The 17,450-nt window shown below is 32.9% G+C and overlaps 1 protein-coding gene across 2 annotated transcripts in view; it reads right to left on the reverse strand.

Annotated features, from left to right (window-relative positions):
- KCNH7 (potassium voltage-gated channel subfamily H member 7) overlaps positions 1 to 17,450 on the reverse strand; it is a 477,670-nt gene that overhangs the window by 45,927 nt on the left and 414,293 nt on the right. For both annotated transcript variants that reach the window (XM_079131238.1, XM_079131237.1), the window contains 2 exons: positions 16,417 to 16,816; positions 4,647 to 4,846 (listed from right to left, as the gene is read on the reverse strand). In XM_079131238.1, coding sequence (XP_078987364.1) covers positions 4,647 to 4,846; positions 16,417 to 16,816 — 600 coding nt within the window. The remainder of the gene's footprint in view (positions 1 to 4,646; positions 4,847 to 16,416; positions 16,817 to 17,450) is intronic.

Below are 17,450 nucleotides of genomic sequence, written 5' to 3' on the forward strand. Positions count from 1 at the left end.
TTTCACTTTCATATTGGTGTGGGATTTATTATCACAAGTATATATATATTTTTATCTGAGTTGCTGAATTTAACCTAACTGAAAGAGCCTACCATTACATTTCACTATGGTGTTTTAAAACACTGATCTGAACATGAAGGTCTGGAATAGATAAGGTGTTACTTCAATATGTGTAGAGAATAAGTGTAACAACGTTTCTGAAGCAGTAGAGGTAAATCATGGAAGCAGAAATGAGGTTTGTGTTACTGATGGAGGCAGATAACTAGGAAAGAATTGTGAAAGTGAAGAAAATCAAATGTTCATGATCTTCCTTGGAAATCATGTCACCCCAAGAAATAAGGATTTCTGTTATACAGTATATCATTTATTATTCTCTTTTTCACTTTGATTGGTTCTCTTTGTTGGGTACGTTACAAGTGTATGGAGTGTCACTCAGAATACCACTGTGAGTCTACGTATTTTTAACCTACTAGGATAATTCTTGATTGAAATCTCAAAGAATCCTCCCCTTTCCAGTTCCACTCCTATCCCACACCTCTGTCCTTTCTCAGGCACCAACCTAGTACCTGCTTGACCTAGGAGGCTAGACTGTGTAGTGCAAGAGCTGTCAGGATTTCTCTCCATGCCAATATCTTCACCTTTTCTCCTTTCTTCCCTATTGGTCTTCAGGGAAAATTTTTCTATCCACACACACTGTTGAATAATTTATCCCTTTTCTTAGGCTCTTATTCCATCTCCTTACTATGTCTGTCTCTCAAAATTTCCTCCATCAGTGCCCCATGCTAAAATCAATCAGATATTCTCCCTTCTTCCTAAAAAAAAAAAAAAAAAAAAAAATAGAAATTAAATAAAGGTGCATCTGGATGATCTAATTTTGCTTTGTACTCTTCATACATGCCTTGATGCTTTTGCTCATCTTTACCTGAAATATTCTCCTTGGATCTCTGCCATCACAATTCTGCCACCCACCTAGTCCAGTAATTTTGGAATAATACTCCGTACAGAAGCAGATGTTCCACAAGGGAGACTCAGATGCTCACAGCAGGGAGGGAGGAGATGGGCGGCAGATAGACTAGAATCTCCATCTTCAGGAAGAAAAATTCTCATGATAGCTGTTTTACCCATTTACCATATCTGAGTACTGTGCTTTAAAAATACTTGAAAATAACAAGTTTGATGAAATTACCGAAGAGGTTAAGTGACTTGTCCAAGACTAGTGGCAATTGAGAACTCATATTTGTGTCTTCTGATTCCCTATCTGTGTTTACTTCTATTATCCCTGTTATCCAGGCATTACTTAATGTGGGTTCTGGGCACTGGTTTCAGGTATGGAATAAATTCTCCATTAAATGTTTATAGAGGTTTTTCTTCCATGCCATTATAATATTAAATTATAGAGTGATTTCTTTCTTAAATGGGTCACTTCCTTCCATCCAAAAGGATATATGAACCATCAGGACACTTCTTCATTCAAGCCAGGTTCTTATGTGTACGTGATGCCACTTTATTCGATACTGGTATGGAAGATAATTTTCATTATTTTAGTAGTATTGAAACTAAATGTTGGCAAACCTCAGAGAGTTTCAGACTGGGTCCGAAAGATAGCTTTGACTTATGGAAATTCCTTGAGATGCCATGAGTCCTAACTTGATATAGCATCTCCTCATTCCTAACTAGTCAGTTTTCTACAGGTAAAAAGAAAAGGAGTTTTCAGAATTAACCTGTGTATATCTTTGAGATTATTTTTAGAATCTTATGCCTGAAATCATACTCTAAGGAATCATCATCCTGGCCCTTTTCTGTTTGTACTCAACCATTGGTTTGACTGAGGGAGTAATTGTTTCCAGATTTTTTTTTTAGTTATGGAACATTCTGGCAATTGCTTTCACAAAACATAAAAGATGCAGGAATAAGGAGTACGGCCACGTGTTTTTGAGGTCAATTCTTTCCTTTTCCAGGCAATGAAAATAATTTTAGGTCAATTAATACAGTGTGTTCAGAAACCCTGTACTTTATTGGGCATGATTAACAGTAAAAATGACCTGAAATGTTTCATGAGAAATTATATTTAAGATTATACTTAAATGAAATAACATGGAATGTCAATGCAAAATACAACAATTTGATGTATTTTCATGTATCACAATACATAAATCTAGACTATCTTCAACTGTTATTAAATTATAGCTTAGTTAACAATAAATTGACATGACACAAGAATTTTAACAATATAGTTTTGGGGGTAAAAATGCCCACTTTTTTTTTAACCTCTCATTAGGCTAAGAGTACAGTTGCTTTATTCTAATCAACTTTATTTTGTATTACTTTGCTTAATAAGCAAGCATCTTCCATTTGCTGAGTTTTCAGTTACCTTGAACTTTGATTTTTTACTCACTTTGCAGTCACAAAATGAAAAATGTAGACACTGTGTACAAACGAGAAGTTCGTGCAAAGTCAAGTTCTCAAAACCACATGCAAGACTCAGCGGCACATGGTTTAGAGCCCACATACTCCAGGATCATGTAATACTGGCATGCAGATGAGAGGAAAGAAAAGCACCTACATCATGAAAATAGAGGATGATGAAATAGAATGACATTTTCTTTATGACAATTATCTAATGCAAACCGTATACCCATAACCTTTACCAGAGTGGGAATAGGGGCAGAGAAATCAATCTTTGTGGGGAGTGGGAAACTGTATATAAATATTAGAGGTCAAGTTGTTGTTAAGTTTAAGAATATCTATTCTGAACTTGGCCTCTTCCAGGTTGTCTTCCCCAGTTTCTTGCTTTGTATTTCCTCTGCTACATCATGCAAAAAAGATCAGAACTAACATTGGAAATCATTTAACAAGCTCTAAACCTGACAGATAACAAGGGTGTTCTCCACAATTTACACGAGAATTAAATTGGATATAAATACCTCCTGTTCTTACCGGTGGGTGTTGTGATTCCATGTATTAAGGTGTGAAGCAGACAGGAAAGAGATAAATCTTTCATAAGTACATTGTAAATAGGCAAGTGGTATATAAACCATATTCATAGGTAATAGAGTAAAACAATGAAAGGTAAATAGTTGTCACAAAGTAGATTTCATCACAAAAAAATGGTCATAAAACTAGAGTTTATGAAGAGGGAAGTAAAATAAATAAGTGCTTTACTGATGTTATTTAAATAATCTGGCAGTGTGGAACAATAAAATTGAGTGACACTTATTTTGATTAAAAATTCTTGACACTGCTTCATCAACCCAGCAGTAGAGATTCCCAGATAAGTTTTGAATGCTGATGCTTTTTAAAACAATCATTCTGATGAAAATATATAAACATGAACAATATATAAGTGTTCTTTCTTGCAAGATTGAAGTGCTCCCCTGGGAGAGGAATTTATCAAATGAATTTTTCACAGTGAACTTTGGGATGGTTGGAAATAACTCATGGAATTAAGCTAGAATTTTGTATGAAATGTGCTAACTTGAATACTTCTTCAAATTAAAAGTTTTAAAATGATGTCTTCTTATTTCTCAGTCAAATAAATTTCATGCAGCTATGATAAACTTATTCACAGACTATGAATATGTCTTATAAATTGGGCAATATTTGCAATGTTTCCTTCACCATTATCCCTAATTTTGAAATCTAGTTTTTGGGTTGAATTTTGCTGGTCACACAAAAAATATCAATCTAAATTCTATAGCTTCACTTACAAAAATTTATATTATGAAATTGATGTAATTAAATGTGAGAGATTTTATTTTCTAAAGAATTCTCAGACAGGGTCCTTGTCCAGTGAAGGATTAGCTGGATGGGAAGGTTCCAAATTCTTTTCTATTAGCTCAATAATATGTCATTGACTTTGGATTTGTTGTATAATTATCTGTAAAAATCATCTTCTAAAGCCAAAAAAGCAAGTAAAAATATTTTAGCCTTTTCCATATTAATAAAAGAGCTCTTTAGAATAGGCTAATAAATATTGATTTTTGAGCAGTGATAACAGGAGGTGGGATTGTGATAAGTGATTGTTGATGTCAAATTTACTTAAAATATATGAAGAAGTCCATATTTTCCCCTTGAAAGGAAAGATTCATTAAACCAAGTACATTAAAGGGCACATAGTTAATTGTTTAATAATATAGAAAAATTGTTAAAAGTGGCATGAAATTTCCTATCAGAAAATGCTTATAACATACTTAAGCTCCCTAATCTTTCCTAAAAATTTTCAAAATGTCCTCCTTTTAAAAAAGTTAACCTTGGATTTCTGATTGGGGGCATTGTTACAGTTTACTTGCCAAATCTTAATTTTACATGGGTCCAGCTACTTTTTTGGGTGCTGGCAATTACGCCATACTTTGAAAGCCCAAGTCCCAGCTAAAACTAGACTTTCTCTAACCAGAAGTGGGAACTCTACAACACACAGTTATATCAGTTTGCATCATGTTATAATGCCTTTGCCACACAGTATAACTAGATATAGCACCATGCAATGCCATGAATTGAGAATGAGACACTATCTCCAGGGGAGAAAATAAACATCCGAGAGAAGAAAACAAAAGCAAGGGATTCAAAGCTGGTGAGACTGGCTTTTTCATTTTGGCTATAGCTCTAATGCCTGTAGCACTGCTGTTTTGGGAAACAGAAATACATACCATGTTCATGTCAATGCCATTGGTGTAAGTCCATGCATGCTGGAAATACTCTTCAAGTCGTTGCCTCAGAGGGTTGGGGATTTGGTGAAAACGAATGAACTCTTTTACTCGCAGCATCTGCATGTGGTACCTGGCAGTTCCGGAGTATAGTCTTTGGATAATTGCAGAAACATTCCCAAAAATGCTTGCATACATTAGTGCTGGATTGGATAAAAAACAAAGTTATGGGGGAACACTGCACATGGGTACAGTATATCTTCTCAGGATATCAATCATGTAGATTTTGATTATCTCAGTCCAGTTATGCAAATTTACCATTGGTCCATGTGCAAAAACAAAACAAAACAAAAACAAACAAAAACCAACCAAACAAAAACTAGTAGCACTTGAAATTTTATAATTTTAATGGTAAAAATAGGAAAGATTTTCAATTTCATTATGGATTTTAAATTAAAGCAAAAATTCAAATGTTTTATAATCTGAGCTTGTGACCAGGAGCATTGAATAGAGATGCAATGAGTCTGGAATATATCATTTGATTATTTTTAATAAGGCATGCTATCAATCACCATACATTTTTTTCCTGAAAAAATTCATGGAAAAAACTACCGTTTAGGGATTTTGAAACCACTTTTTTAATTAGATTTAAAAATAGTAATTTTAAAACTGTGACTCATTTCAGCCTTTTAGCCCCAAATCTAACCTTATAGTAGCAGAAGTTTATTATAAATTTTAATTTTATTTTTAAAACTTTAGATTTTCTAAGTGATGACTAAATTATTAAAGAAGACTATAATTTCTTTAGAGTGTTAATTTGTATATGATTTTTAATTTATTCTATTTCACTTTCACAGTTTCTTTGCATAATAATATATCTCTGGCTTAGAAAATACATATAGTTTAATTTTTTAAAGAATTTTATAGTTTAATTTTTTAAGAAAAGAATATAATACATTTTTGTTCTTTCACATATAGGAAGAAAGCGTTATTACATCCCTTGCAATATTTTCAGTACTTAGGTAAAACATCCTCATTAGTACTTCTTGAGCTAAATCTTTATGATTTAAAATGAGGTCTTTGTGTATTTTCTCTTTTCCTTCTTATATTTGTTTTCAGCTTCGCATAGTTCTAAAAAAGAAATACTCTAACTCTAAATCACCTGACATATGAGATATATATATATATATATATATATATATATATATTATATATGTATATATTATATTTGGGCATCTGTCAGGTCCCTAGAGGTGATTGTGTGTGTTGGGCACTGGAACTGCAGTTTACCCAGCAGGTGGGAAAAGCAGCAACAGCAGCTTTATGCTTTCTTGAGCATTTGCTTTTTTCCTCCCTGCTTTGATCTTATCTTTTGCTCCTTCCTTGATCTTATCATGCCTGGTTTTCACCTTCCTTGTTTGTCCTAGAAGCCCAAAGCAAGAGAACGTACCTGGGAAAGAAGAGGAACTCTTTAAAATTTTTATTATTTTTTTATAATTGAAAAAGCTGAAAACTGGGGATATGAGATTTAATATTGTTAATTTGACTAGGCCTCAGGGTGCTCAGATAACCTGGTTAAATATTACTGTGGGTGAGTCTGTGAAGGTGTTTCTGGGTGTGTTTGTTGAAATTAACTCTTGAATCAGTAGAGGAGTAAAGCAGATAAAACTCCCCACTCTGGACGGGCTTCATCTTACCCATCTGAAAAAAACAAAATGATGAAATAAGGGAGAACACATTCTCTGCCTGCATGTCTGCTGGGACATGTTTTCTCTTACTTTGGACTTGGACTCAGACTTAGAATAAAATTATACCATTGGTTCTCCTCTATAACTGCTTATGACAGTTCTTTATAATAATTCTCTGTATCTCTGTTTCTACTTTTTTGTCATGTATGAATCTACTTCTCTGGAAATCCAGACTAATCCAGGAGATCTCGAGCTAAGTTGGCCTGTGCAAGAGACATTAACTCTTTATAAGGTAGATACGCTGTTTAGGGTGTACCTTCCATAGGAAGAAGCAGCAGCCCTCAATTATTTATGATTTGAGTAAATTAATACATTATTACTAAGAGAGATCAGCAATATTTATCACAAACTAATTCCTGTGACTCATATAGGAAGTATATTTTGCCCATCCTAAGCAGAGTGATGGATGTATCTTTATGTGCTGTTATGTTTCCAAAGTACCTATCACATGCTCAGAGATTCTGAAAGCACATAATCAATGATACTTATTTTACCTAAACCACACAATTACATAAAGGGAAAAAGGTCAAGAAATAAATCTTTATTTAGTTTTTAATGAATACTGTGATTTTATTTCCATCTTACCATTGAAATGTTAGTTTATGTAATAAATAGGAACTTCCCACTTACTGTTATGATGAAATATCTGGATTGTAAGTATGTAGTTGAAGACCCTAATGAACGACTGAAATATATCTCTTGGGGAAGTCTACACTGATGATTTTTAAAATTACACAGAAGACTTGTTTTTTATTTTATTGTGTTTTATTTTAGTTATAGGGGAAGCAAGTGGAGCTAAAGAGGGCAAGATAGAGACAACAAAATGATTATATTTTATATTTATATACCTTATTTAGTTGATGTCCATCAACTGGCATAAAACACCAGTTGAAAGCATGCTGGCTATTTTTAGGTGGGCATTTTTCTCTTCAAAACAATATTTTATTTAGCTTTATTTAGTAGAAAGTTCTTGTTTCATCAAAATGGTTTACTTGTTAGTTTATTATAGAAATAAAACAGGTATATCTTAAAAACTTCCTTTAGCACACCATGCCCAAAGGCTGATGTGTTATCCAAGCTAATACATTTCACTGTTTTTTGCATATTAGATGAACTCTGCTGAGAGAACAAATACACTTTGTCTTCCTATGTGTTATATACAATTTTTTTTTTTTTTTTTTTTTTTTTTTTTTTTTTTTTTTTTGGTGGGGGTGAGTACTGGGGATTGAACCCAGGAGTGTTTTACCTCTGAGGTACATCCTTTAATTTAAAGGTCCTTTAATTTTTTTTTTCTTTTTTTAAAATCTTGAGACAGGGTCTTGCTAAGCTGCTACTGATGCTGGACTCAAACTTGTGATTCTCCTGCCTCAGTCTCCAAAGTCAGTGGAATTACAGTCCTGCATCACTGCACCCAGACATATTTTTTAAAATGTACTTAAAACTATAAATTTATTGTTGCATAATTTACATATAACAAGATTCATGCTTTTTAAGTAGTCCAATTAGTTGGGACTAACATGAATAATCCTGTAAACACAATAATTGATATGGCTGTTTCCATCACCACAAAAGTTTTCCTTGTGTACCTCATTTTAGACTTTAGGCAACCACTGGACTCCTTTATGTCAGTATAGATTAGTTTGCAATTTCTTGGTTTTCGTTTAAATTGAAATAAATGTACTTGCTCATTTGAGTCTGACTTACTCAGCATAATGTTGAGAATTGTGTTTATCAGTAATTTGTTTTGGGTTTTGAATTGACAAATTGGTTTTCATCATATGGCGATGCCACAGTTTATATCTTCCATTGATGCAAGTTCACTGCTTCTAGTTTTTGACTATTCTGAATAAAGTTGCCACAAATATTTGTGCATAAGTTGTTGTGTGTGCATATATTTTTATATTCCTTTTTAACACCTAAGAGTGAATTTACTGAATTGTTGGTATGTACAACTTCATAAGAAACTGCCAGATTGTTTCCCAAAGTTGTTCTATTTTTCATTCTCACCAGCATGTATGGCAATGCCAGTTGTTCTACATCCTCTCCAACTTTTGGCATAGCAGTCTTTATTTTTAACCATTACAGAGTGTGTATAACTCACAAGGATTTTAATTTGGCTTTCCCTGCTGCCTGATGACATCTTCACATGTAGTTCATAGCCATTCTTTTGTGAAGTGTCTGTTCAAATATTTTGCTCATTTTTGAACTGAGTTATCTTTTTAGTCTGAATTTGAAAGAACTCTTGATATGTTCTGAATGTCAACCCTTTTTATATTTATATATTCAAAATATTATCTTCCATCCTATCACTTGCTCATTTATGTCCTTAACAATGTCCTTTGAAGAACAGAAGTTAATTTTGAAGGTATCAACTTTATCAATTTTTATTTTATGGTCCAGAATTATCTTTTATTTTGGTTTTAGTAAATTGTATCATTCAAGCATTTGTGCATTTCATCTAACTTTTCAAATTTCTTGTAATAAATCAATTTATAATATTCTTTTATTATCCCTTTTTCTTCCCAGAGTTCAATATTTTTTGTTTGTTTGTTTTCGTCTCTGGTGCTGCAGATTAACCCAGAGCTTCACCCGTGGGAGCCAAGTGCTCTACCATCAAGTTATAACCCCTTGTTCCCAAAGTTCAGTTTCTTACTGAATATATAACAAACAAAGGTTAGTCAAAAAGACCAAAGCTCAGTCATCATGAGACTCCCAAATTCTCTTTCTTCACCTCCACTTTCTTCTCAGCTGGTTTAGCAGTGGTGGAGGGGGTCCAGTTGCTGGAGCAGATCCATCAGCCCCTCCATCGCATAGGAGGTTCCCAGTGCTGACATTGAACCTGGTCTTAGCAAACAAGCAACAAAATCTCCAACGTTTGTTTACACCAACTTCTTTAATGAAGTCATTGATCTTATCCTCTGTGATGGTTGCTTCATTGTCATGCATTTTGAGGGCAGACAGTGTAGACAGAGGCTAGCTTGGAGATCTAGGCTGTGATGCTACTGAATGCGGCGAGGCCACTGCTGGGCATAGTGCTAAAGTGCTGATGAAGTTGAGGCTTACCAATTCTTGCCTTAGCTTTCTTGGAAGGACTCAGTACCTTGGTGGCACCTGCTTCTCTGTAAACTTTATAGTAACATTTTTCTTTCATACAGGATTTTTGTAACTTTCTCTGCCCCTTCTCTTTCTCAATCAGGTTGGAGGTTTATCAATTTTATTGGCCTTTAGAGAGTCAAAATTTATTTCTATTCACTGTCTGTATTGTATGTTTTCCATTTCCTTAATTTCAGCTGTTATCTCCATTATCCTTTCTTTCTAGCTGTGCTATTTAATGTGCTTGTGTTTTTTATTATTATTATTTTATCAGCTTCTTAAGATAGACGCTAGGATCATTTAAAATAGACTCATAAAGCTATACATTTCTCTCCAAACACTGCTTTAGATGATTCCTTCATTTGCATTAAGTAAAAGTATTTTCTGTTTTTCATGTGGTCATTGTTTCTTTGAACCATAAATTATTTGGAAGTGTGTTACCTAATTTTTAAATATTTGGGGACTTTCCAAATATCTACCATTTTTCTCTCCTATTCCTCCTTTTATTGTTACTTATTCTTGGAATTTTTTTTTTTATGATCAGAGAAATACTCTGTAAGATTTTAGTACTTTTAAATATGTTGACTTGTTCATGGCCCAGCATATGATGTCTTGCCTAATTATCCACATACAATGGAAAGGAATGTATATTCTGCTGGTATTCTATAATTGTCACTAAGCAAAGTTAGCTGACAGTAGTGTTTGAGTCTTCTATATTTTATTGACTTTTTTCTATTGTATAAAACATTGAGAGGAATGTTGAAATTTCAGACTGCATTTGTAGATTCTCTTGTGAATTTTGTCTATTTCTCCTTTTAGTTCCATCAGTGTTTTTGCTTCATATAATTTAAAATTCTGTACTTGAATGTACATACATTTGGATTGCTGTGGTTAATACTGCTCTGAATTTTCTCATGATTAGTGTTTGCATGAACAATTTTTTCATGTTTTTCTTCACTTGTGTCTTTATATTTTAGGTGTATGTGTGTTTACATAGCACATGGTTTGGTCTTGATTTTTGAAAGAGTCTCATCATTTCAGTGAGAGTATTTAAATCATTTACGTTTAATGTAATGATTGATATAATTGGCTTAAACCAACCATCTTGCTATTTATTTTACACATGCACCTCTTATTTCTTGCTATGTTTTGGATTTCTTATTTCTTTCTTTGTTTGTTTTGGTTTTGGTTTTCTTCTTCCTTCCTTTCTTTTTTTTTTTTTTTTTTTGGTACTGGATTGAACTCAGGGGCTTGACCACTGAGCCACTTCCCCAGCCTTATTTCATATTTTATTTAGAGACAGGGTCTCAATGAGTTGCTTAGCGCCTTGCTTTTGCTGGGGCTGGCTTTTGAGCTCTCAATCTTCCTGTCTCAGCCTCCTGATCCCGCTGGGGATTTATTAACATTTCATTCTGTCCTCTCTATTGGTCTGCTAGGTATAAGGGTAGTATTTACAATATGTTTTTCATTTATCATATCTGCCTTACACAACATAATACACCTCAAGCATGATGTAGGAATCTTAAAACAATACACTTCCACTTCACCTTCCCATTTTTTGTGCTATTATTGTCATACTTTCTCTTTCTACATATAAAACATATAAATTCATTGATATTAATTTAATGTTAAAGAGTTAATTATTTGAAGAAATTTAAAAATAAGGGAGAATATTTTAAATTTACTCACATATTTACCATTTCCAGTGTCCATTCCTTTGTGTTTGAAAATTTTTTTCCACTATCATTTTCCTTTTGCCTGAAGAACTTCATAAATTCTTATTATCTGCTTATGATAAATTTTGTCACATTTTGTTTCTGAGTCATTTTTGCAGTATAGACAGATTTCTATGTTGATATTTTTAGTTTCAGCAACTGAAAGATTTTATTCCAGTATCTCTAGCTTTCATTGTTTCTAATAATAAATCTCTTAACCTTATGCTTTTTTTTTTCCAGTCCCTTTTAAGATTTTCATTTGTAATGAGTTTCTAGCAATTTGATTATACTTTTTTGTTTTTGGTACTGGGTATTGAATTCAGGGGCACTCTACCACTGAGCTACATCCCCAGTTCTTTTTATATTTTTATTTTGAGACAGGGTCTTCTTCCTACATTGCCAACGCTGGCTTCAAACTTGAGGTCCCCTGCCTCAGCTTCCTGAGTAGCGGAGATTACAGGTACATTACCAAAATGCCAACTCCCAAACTTGGATTAATATGTGTCTTGATATGTTTTATTTACATTTAATCTGTTTAGTGGTGGCGATATAGCACATCACATGCTGGAGGCCCGGGTTCGAATCTTTTTAGGAGTCACTGAACTTCTTGGATCTATAGATTATAGCTATCATAAATACTGGAAAAAATTCAGGCATTATTTTTCTTGTTATATTTCTGCTTGCTTCCCCAGTTTTGGGGATTCCACATACACATTTGTTCAAGTACTTGGTATTCTGTTAGTCTCATCATCTCTGTCAGTTCATGTTTCCTTTCTTTACTTGATTTGCTGCTTGATTATGGGTCACATTTTTCTGTTTCCTACTGCATCTATTATTTTTTAACTATGCTATTATAAAATTAATATTGATCCATGCTGCATTTTTTTATTCTTTAAAATGGTAGACATTGTTATTATTTAAATTTAAATTTATTATAAAATGATTTATAGACACATCGATCTGCCCATTATGTTTTGATATATGTGTACATTACATAATGTATAAATCAGTGCAACTTTACCAGTCTCCTCATTTATCATCTCTTTGTGATGAAAACATTCAAAATCCTTTCTTCTTATCACAATCACTCTCTATAGGGACCCTGTTGTGTAATAGCACACCAAAACTTTTTACCCTTTTCCAAATGTAACTTCACTGCCCTTGATCCATCTCTTTTCATTCCTCCCTACCCCTTTTTCTTCCTCCCTATTCTTGTAAGCACTAATACACTCTCAATTTCTTTGAGGTCAACTTTTTTAGTTTCCACCCATGAAGAAGAACATACAATTTCCATTTTTTTCTCGACTTATTTTACTTAAATATCTTCAGCTCTGTTCATTCCATGTTATTTTAAATGACAGATTTCATTCTCTTTTAAGGTTGAATTGTATTCCACTGGATATTTTGATTATCTATTTATCAGGTGATGTGCATTCAGGTTATTTTCCTTTTCTGAATATTGTGACTAGTACTATAATAGACATGGGGGCTGGATTTCCTTTTGGCAGAAAGATTTTATTTCTTTTGGCTATATCTATCCAGTAGTGGGACCATTTGGTCTATGGCAGGTTTATTTTTAAGATTTTGAGGAACATCATCCTGTTTTTCATAATGACTGTGCTAACTTATATCCTTACCAACAGTGTACAAGTGTTTTCTTTTCTCCACAAATTTGCCAATACTTATCTTTTTGATAATAGTCATTCTTATTGGAATGAGGTAATTTCTCACTGTGGTTTTGATTGGCATTTGCATGATGATTAGTGATGATGAACATTTTCAAATATACCTGTTGGCCATTTGTATGTTTTCTTTTGAAAAATGTCTATTTAGGTCAATAGCTCTTTTTAAGAATGGATTACTTAGTTATTTAATTACTTAGTTATTTAATTACTTAGTTATTTAATTTAATGATTACTTAGTTATTTAATTACTTAGTTATTTAATGGATTACTTAGTTATTTAAGAACCCTCCATCATAGATGTTCACTGGAGGGTTCTCACTCTGCTTGTTTGAATTTCAGTATCTCCCAAACCTGTGTGAACTCCAAAAATTGTTCAGATTGCAGTACTTGTATATTACTTTGCCAGGTCAAGAGGACTTTCATTCCATGTAGTTGTGTCTTAGTATCTATTAGTACTTAGAGGGATTCCCCTGCAGTTTGCTGGAGTTTTACTTTGTCATAGTTGTCTCTCCTTTGTTTTGATTTCTATTTTTCTTTTTGTATTGCACATCATAACATCCTGGCCTTCACAACCTCTGATATTGTTTTCTTAATTCAATGGGGATTTTGTGTCTGCTTTGATTGTTTTTTGCTTTATTGTTCACTGTGGTTAGGAAGGTGTCCATAGGCAGGAAACCAGGGGTAAGATAGGGCCATCTTGGTTCTTTTTCTTCTCTCAGGGATCACATTTCCCTGCTTATTTCCCAATATCTGAAGGCAATTTCCTTATACATTTTGTTTGGGTTTCTGCTTGATATTCTTTTGTTTGTTTATTTGTTTAATAGGGAGTGGTAAGACTACTCCATCAGAGCTGAAAGTAGACATTGCTAGTAACTGTTTTATATAGTCTATGCAATTGAGAAATTCTCCCAAGTTGTTTGCTAAGCTGGTTAGAGATGGAAGACATTTGTTCTTATCTTACTAGTTTATGTGTTTTTCTTTAAATTAAGTATATACCTTGCATTTCTAGAATTTGAATAAAGTATAAAGTTATATTATAAATTAGCATAGATACTAATAAATGAGAATAAATTATATTTACACTTGAATGCTTAATTTCCCTTTGTTTTTCATTTTGAATTATGCATACAGTAAAAGTGAATTTTCTGATCCTTGTTCATGTATTCAAACAGAAGTGATTAGGCAGTAATTAGGTAGCAGCTTTTAAAATACCTTTACAGAATTTGGAATTTTTTGCATTTGGTTAGATGACAATTTTTAATTTTTTTAAGTTTTCTTGAATTATATTGTTGTAATGCACATAGTTGATTACCTTTATTCTACAACTTGTGTTAAAATATCTTTAGTATGAGGATTGAGTTTAAAGAAGCTCAAGGATGATGGGAGTTAAATTTGATAATTGCTATATTTATAAGTAGGATGTATATAACATTTTACATTACATTTTCAGTTGCGTTTTATTTTTAGGTCAAAATTAGGCTTCCTAATGAGTCTGAGAAGTGTGAAGTGTATGCGTGGAGAATGAATTTAGCAAACAGAGAAAACCAAATGGTTTCCTAATCTAGTTCTAGCTGGAAATAGCAGGTACAAATATATCCATATACATCAAATGGCTTAGCAAATTTCTGACATTCTTCTTATTGCTGAGTTGCAAGTCTTAATTTTACTATTATTTATTCCATAATAGGTCATGATAGAGTTCTCTGGGAATATCTGTAAACTTTTTCCTGTGTTACATTAAGTTTTACACAATTCCATTTTGATTAAATTTATAGAAATGAGTCTTTTAGGAAAATAAATGTTATGTGGATTTTGAGTTTATTGTACTGTATTCAATTTAACTAGAGTGTTTTCTCTTAAAAGATAAAATTTATATGTAGGAAAAATAGATTCTTTTTAAGGGATCAGTAGAAATAATCTGATTCTATATTGGTAAAAGCAAGAAAAAGACAGGAAGAAAGGAAGAAAAGTAGAAGGCAGGGAGAGGGAAAGAGAAAGAAAGAAAAAGAAAGTAAGTAAGAAAGCAAACTGCTGATACTTCCTTGATTTAGGAATTAGAGATTAGGTATAGACAAACTGATGAACTGAACTTTCTTTCATTTAAAATAGTTCACATTATAAACATCACCACATATTTCTTAATCCTCACTGTGGTGAGAATCACTAAATGATGAACTGGATGAACTGGTTAAACTTTAATGTTTTGAAAATTCTAAATTTCTAAATACAGATTCTGTTTTCTTAAAAAGAAACAATCAATAACAACCCTTTTTCTTTTCCTTGCTTGTAACTTATGCCACTAAAGTGTAAAACCAATGTAAAGTTTATTCTAGTCATTACAATCATGAAATAGTTTGAATTTGCTTGGAGAGATTCAATCTATCTGGATGAAAGTATAATTTTTTAAGTAGACTCCAATTCCTTCTGGATATAATGTTACTTCTGTGTTTGTAGTCAAGGCTTGAGTTGAATTTGTAGAATATCTTAGATGTTTAAATGTGTTGTCTTCTTATTTGAATGTTATTAAAATGAAAACAACAAATGTACGCATATATATGTGTATATATATATATATGCAAAGTACATTTTCTAAAGAGTAAACAATAAAGTGGGAGAATCTAAGTTTTTAAAATAGGTCTTATTTAAACATATTTCAGTAGTCATTATGTTGATATTTAAAAATTGAACATCAGATCTCTTTTCAACTTTGTATGTATTCTAAATATGACGCTCTTCTTGAAGCTGTAAAAATCAATCATACTTTTGCCAATTAAGTGCTTGCTATCATCAAAGTTATCTTTGGTAGTTCCACAGGATAATTCTTAAAAAATATTAACATTAACCTCACTTCACCTTAACCTAAATTTCTTTTTTTATTCCAAAGAATATATGTAATAAATAATGCTCTTAACAGCAACCCATTACAAGGTAAAGACCAAATACTTAGCTCTTGGAGTAATGTCATAGGAAAATGGAATTTTAGTCAATGTCAAGAGAAAATACAGGTATGTATACACACAACTATATATGTGTTGCATGTGTATGTATATATATATGTTTATTTGCAAAATTAACTTACATTATAATTATAGTGATGATATATAAATACCCACATATATATGACATATATGATTCTATCTATATTTATCTATAATTATATCTGCCTATCCATCTGTCTTTATCAATAATATTAATATAATCTGACCTGAGCTTGAAATAGAAAATATCTATTAGTAATAAATGATACCAGTTTTTTAAATAGCAACAAGAGTGAACTGCAAGTTTCAGTTTCTGAATCCCAAGACCCATGTCACTCCAATTTTATGCCCATGATTTCCTGAGGTCCAGAAAGGCCTTTATGTGTCTTTCACTTCACAGGAAGAATCGGGTTCAATAGAATACAGTACCCATGTATGTAACTCCATTATCTCCACGCTTTTCTATAATTTTTCTTTACTCTCAATATTCTCTAGAGTATCAATTTTGTGGTACTATTTTATCCTAACAGATAGCAAAAGAGAAATCTACTTACAGCCAATCAACATGACACAAATTGAAAAGATTTTCTCCGAATTGGTGTTAGGAGACACATTTCCAAATCCTACACTGGTTAAACTGCTGAAGGTAAAATAAAGTGCTGTGACGTATTTGTCTTTTATGGATGGTCCAGAACTTGAATCACTGTCATTGTAACGTTTCCCAATTTGTTGTCCTAAGGAATCCAACCATCCAATTTTGTCAGTCAGATATGGCCTTTCTACATTCCCAATTGCATACCAAATGCAAGCCAGCCAGTGAGCAATCAGGGCAAATATGCACATTAAGAGCATTAGAACAGCAGCGCCATATTCTGAATATCGATCCAGTTTCCTGGCCACTCTCACAAGACGAAGGAGCCGAGCAGTCTTCAAAAGACCAATTAATGTGGTTGTCTGTAGAAATAAATGTGTACAGTTAGAAACAGTTGGCAAGCAATCCAAAGTGTGTTTATGTGAGGCAGAGTTGTTGGAAACAGGTTAAAACGATATGTTAGCACTGAGAATATCTGTGTGTTTGAATTAAATGTTAAGGTTAGTTCTTTTAAAAAAAATCTGCATTTAAATCTGCATTGGAAAATGTTTTGAATATATGGCACCTTACTTCAGTATCTTGCCATGTAAGACTTGTGGCACAGATAGATAATCTATCTCGTTTTAAACCCTAGGCAAGTGCTTTGTCTATAAGGTGTACTAATTCATTCATTCACCAACGAACATCCCAGTGCTTCTGCCTACCAAAAACACTCACCAGGACTGTAGTGTTGAACAGGAGGAATGCCTGCCTTTCGAACAGAGAAACAGCATCTTCTCTAAAAAAGAAACTAGGTCTTTTTATTAGATAAAGACCTACTTTATTTAATGGGTAGAATAGATATTTAAAAAAAATAATTTCCCAGAGTGAAAAATGCAACGAGGGCATTAAACAGAATACCACGACACAATATATTATGGGGGGGGGGGGTTGGGGGGCATGGGTGTGACTGAGATGACATTAGACAAGAAGACCAAGAAAGGCTGTGCTGAGGGC

This window comes from Sciurus vulgaris (genome assembly GCF_902686455.1).
Source record: "Sciurus vulgaris genome assembly, chromosome: 3".
Lineage (NCBI taxonomy): Eukaryota > Metazoa > Chordata > Mammalia > Rodentia > Sciuridae > Sciurus > Sciurus vulgaris.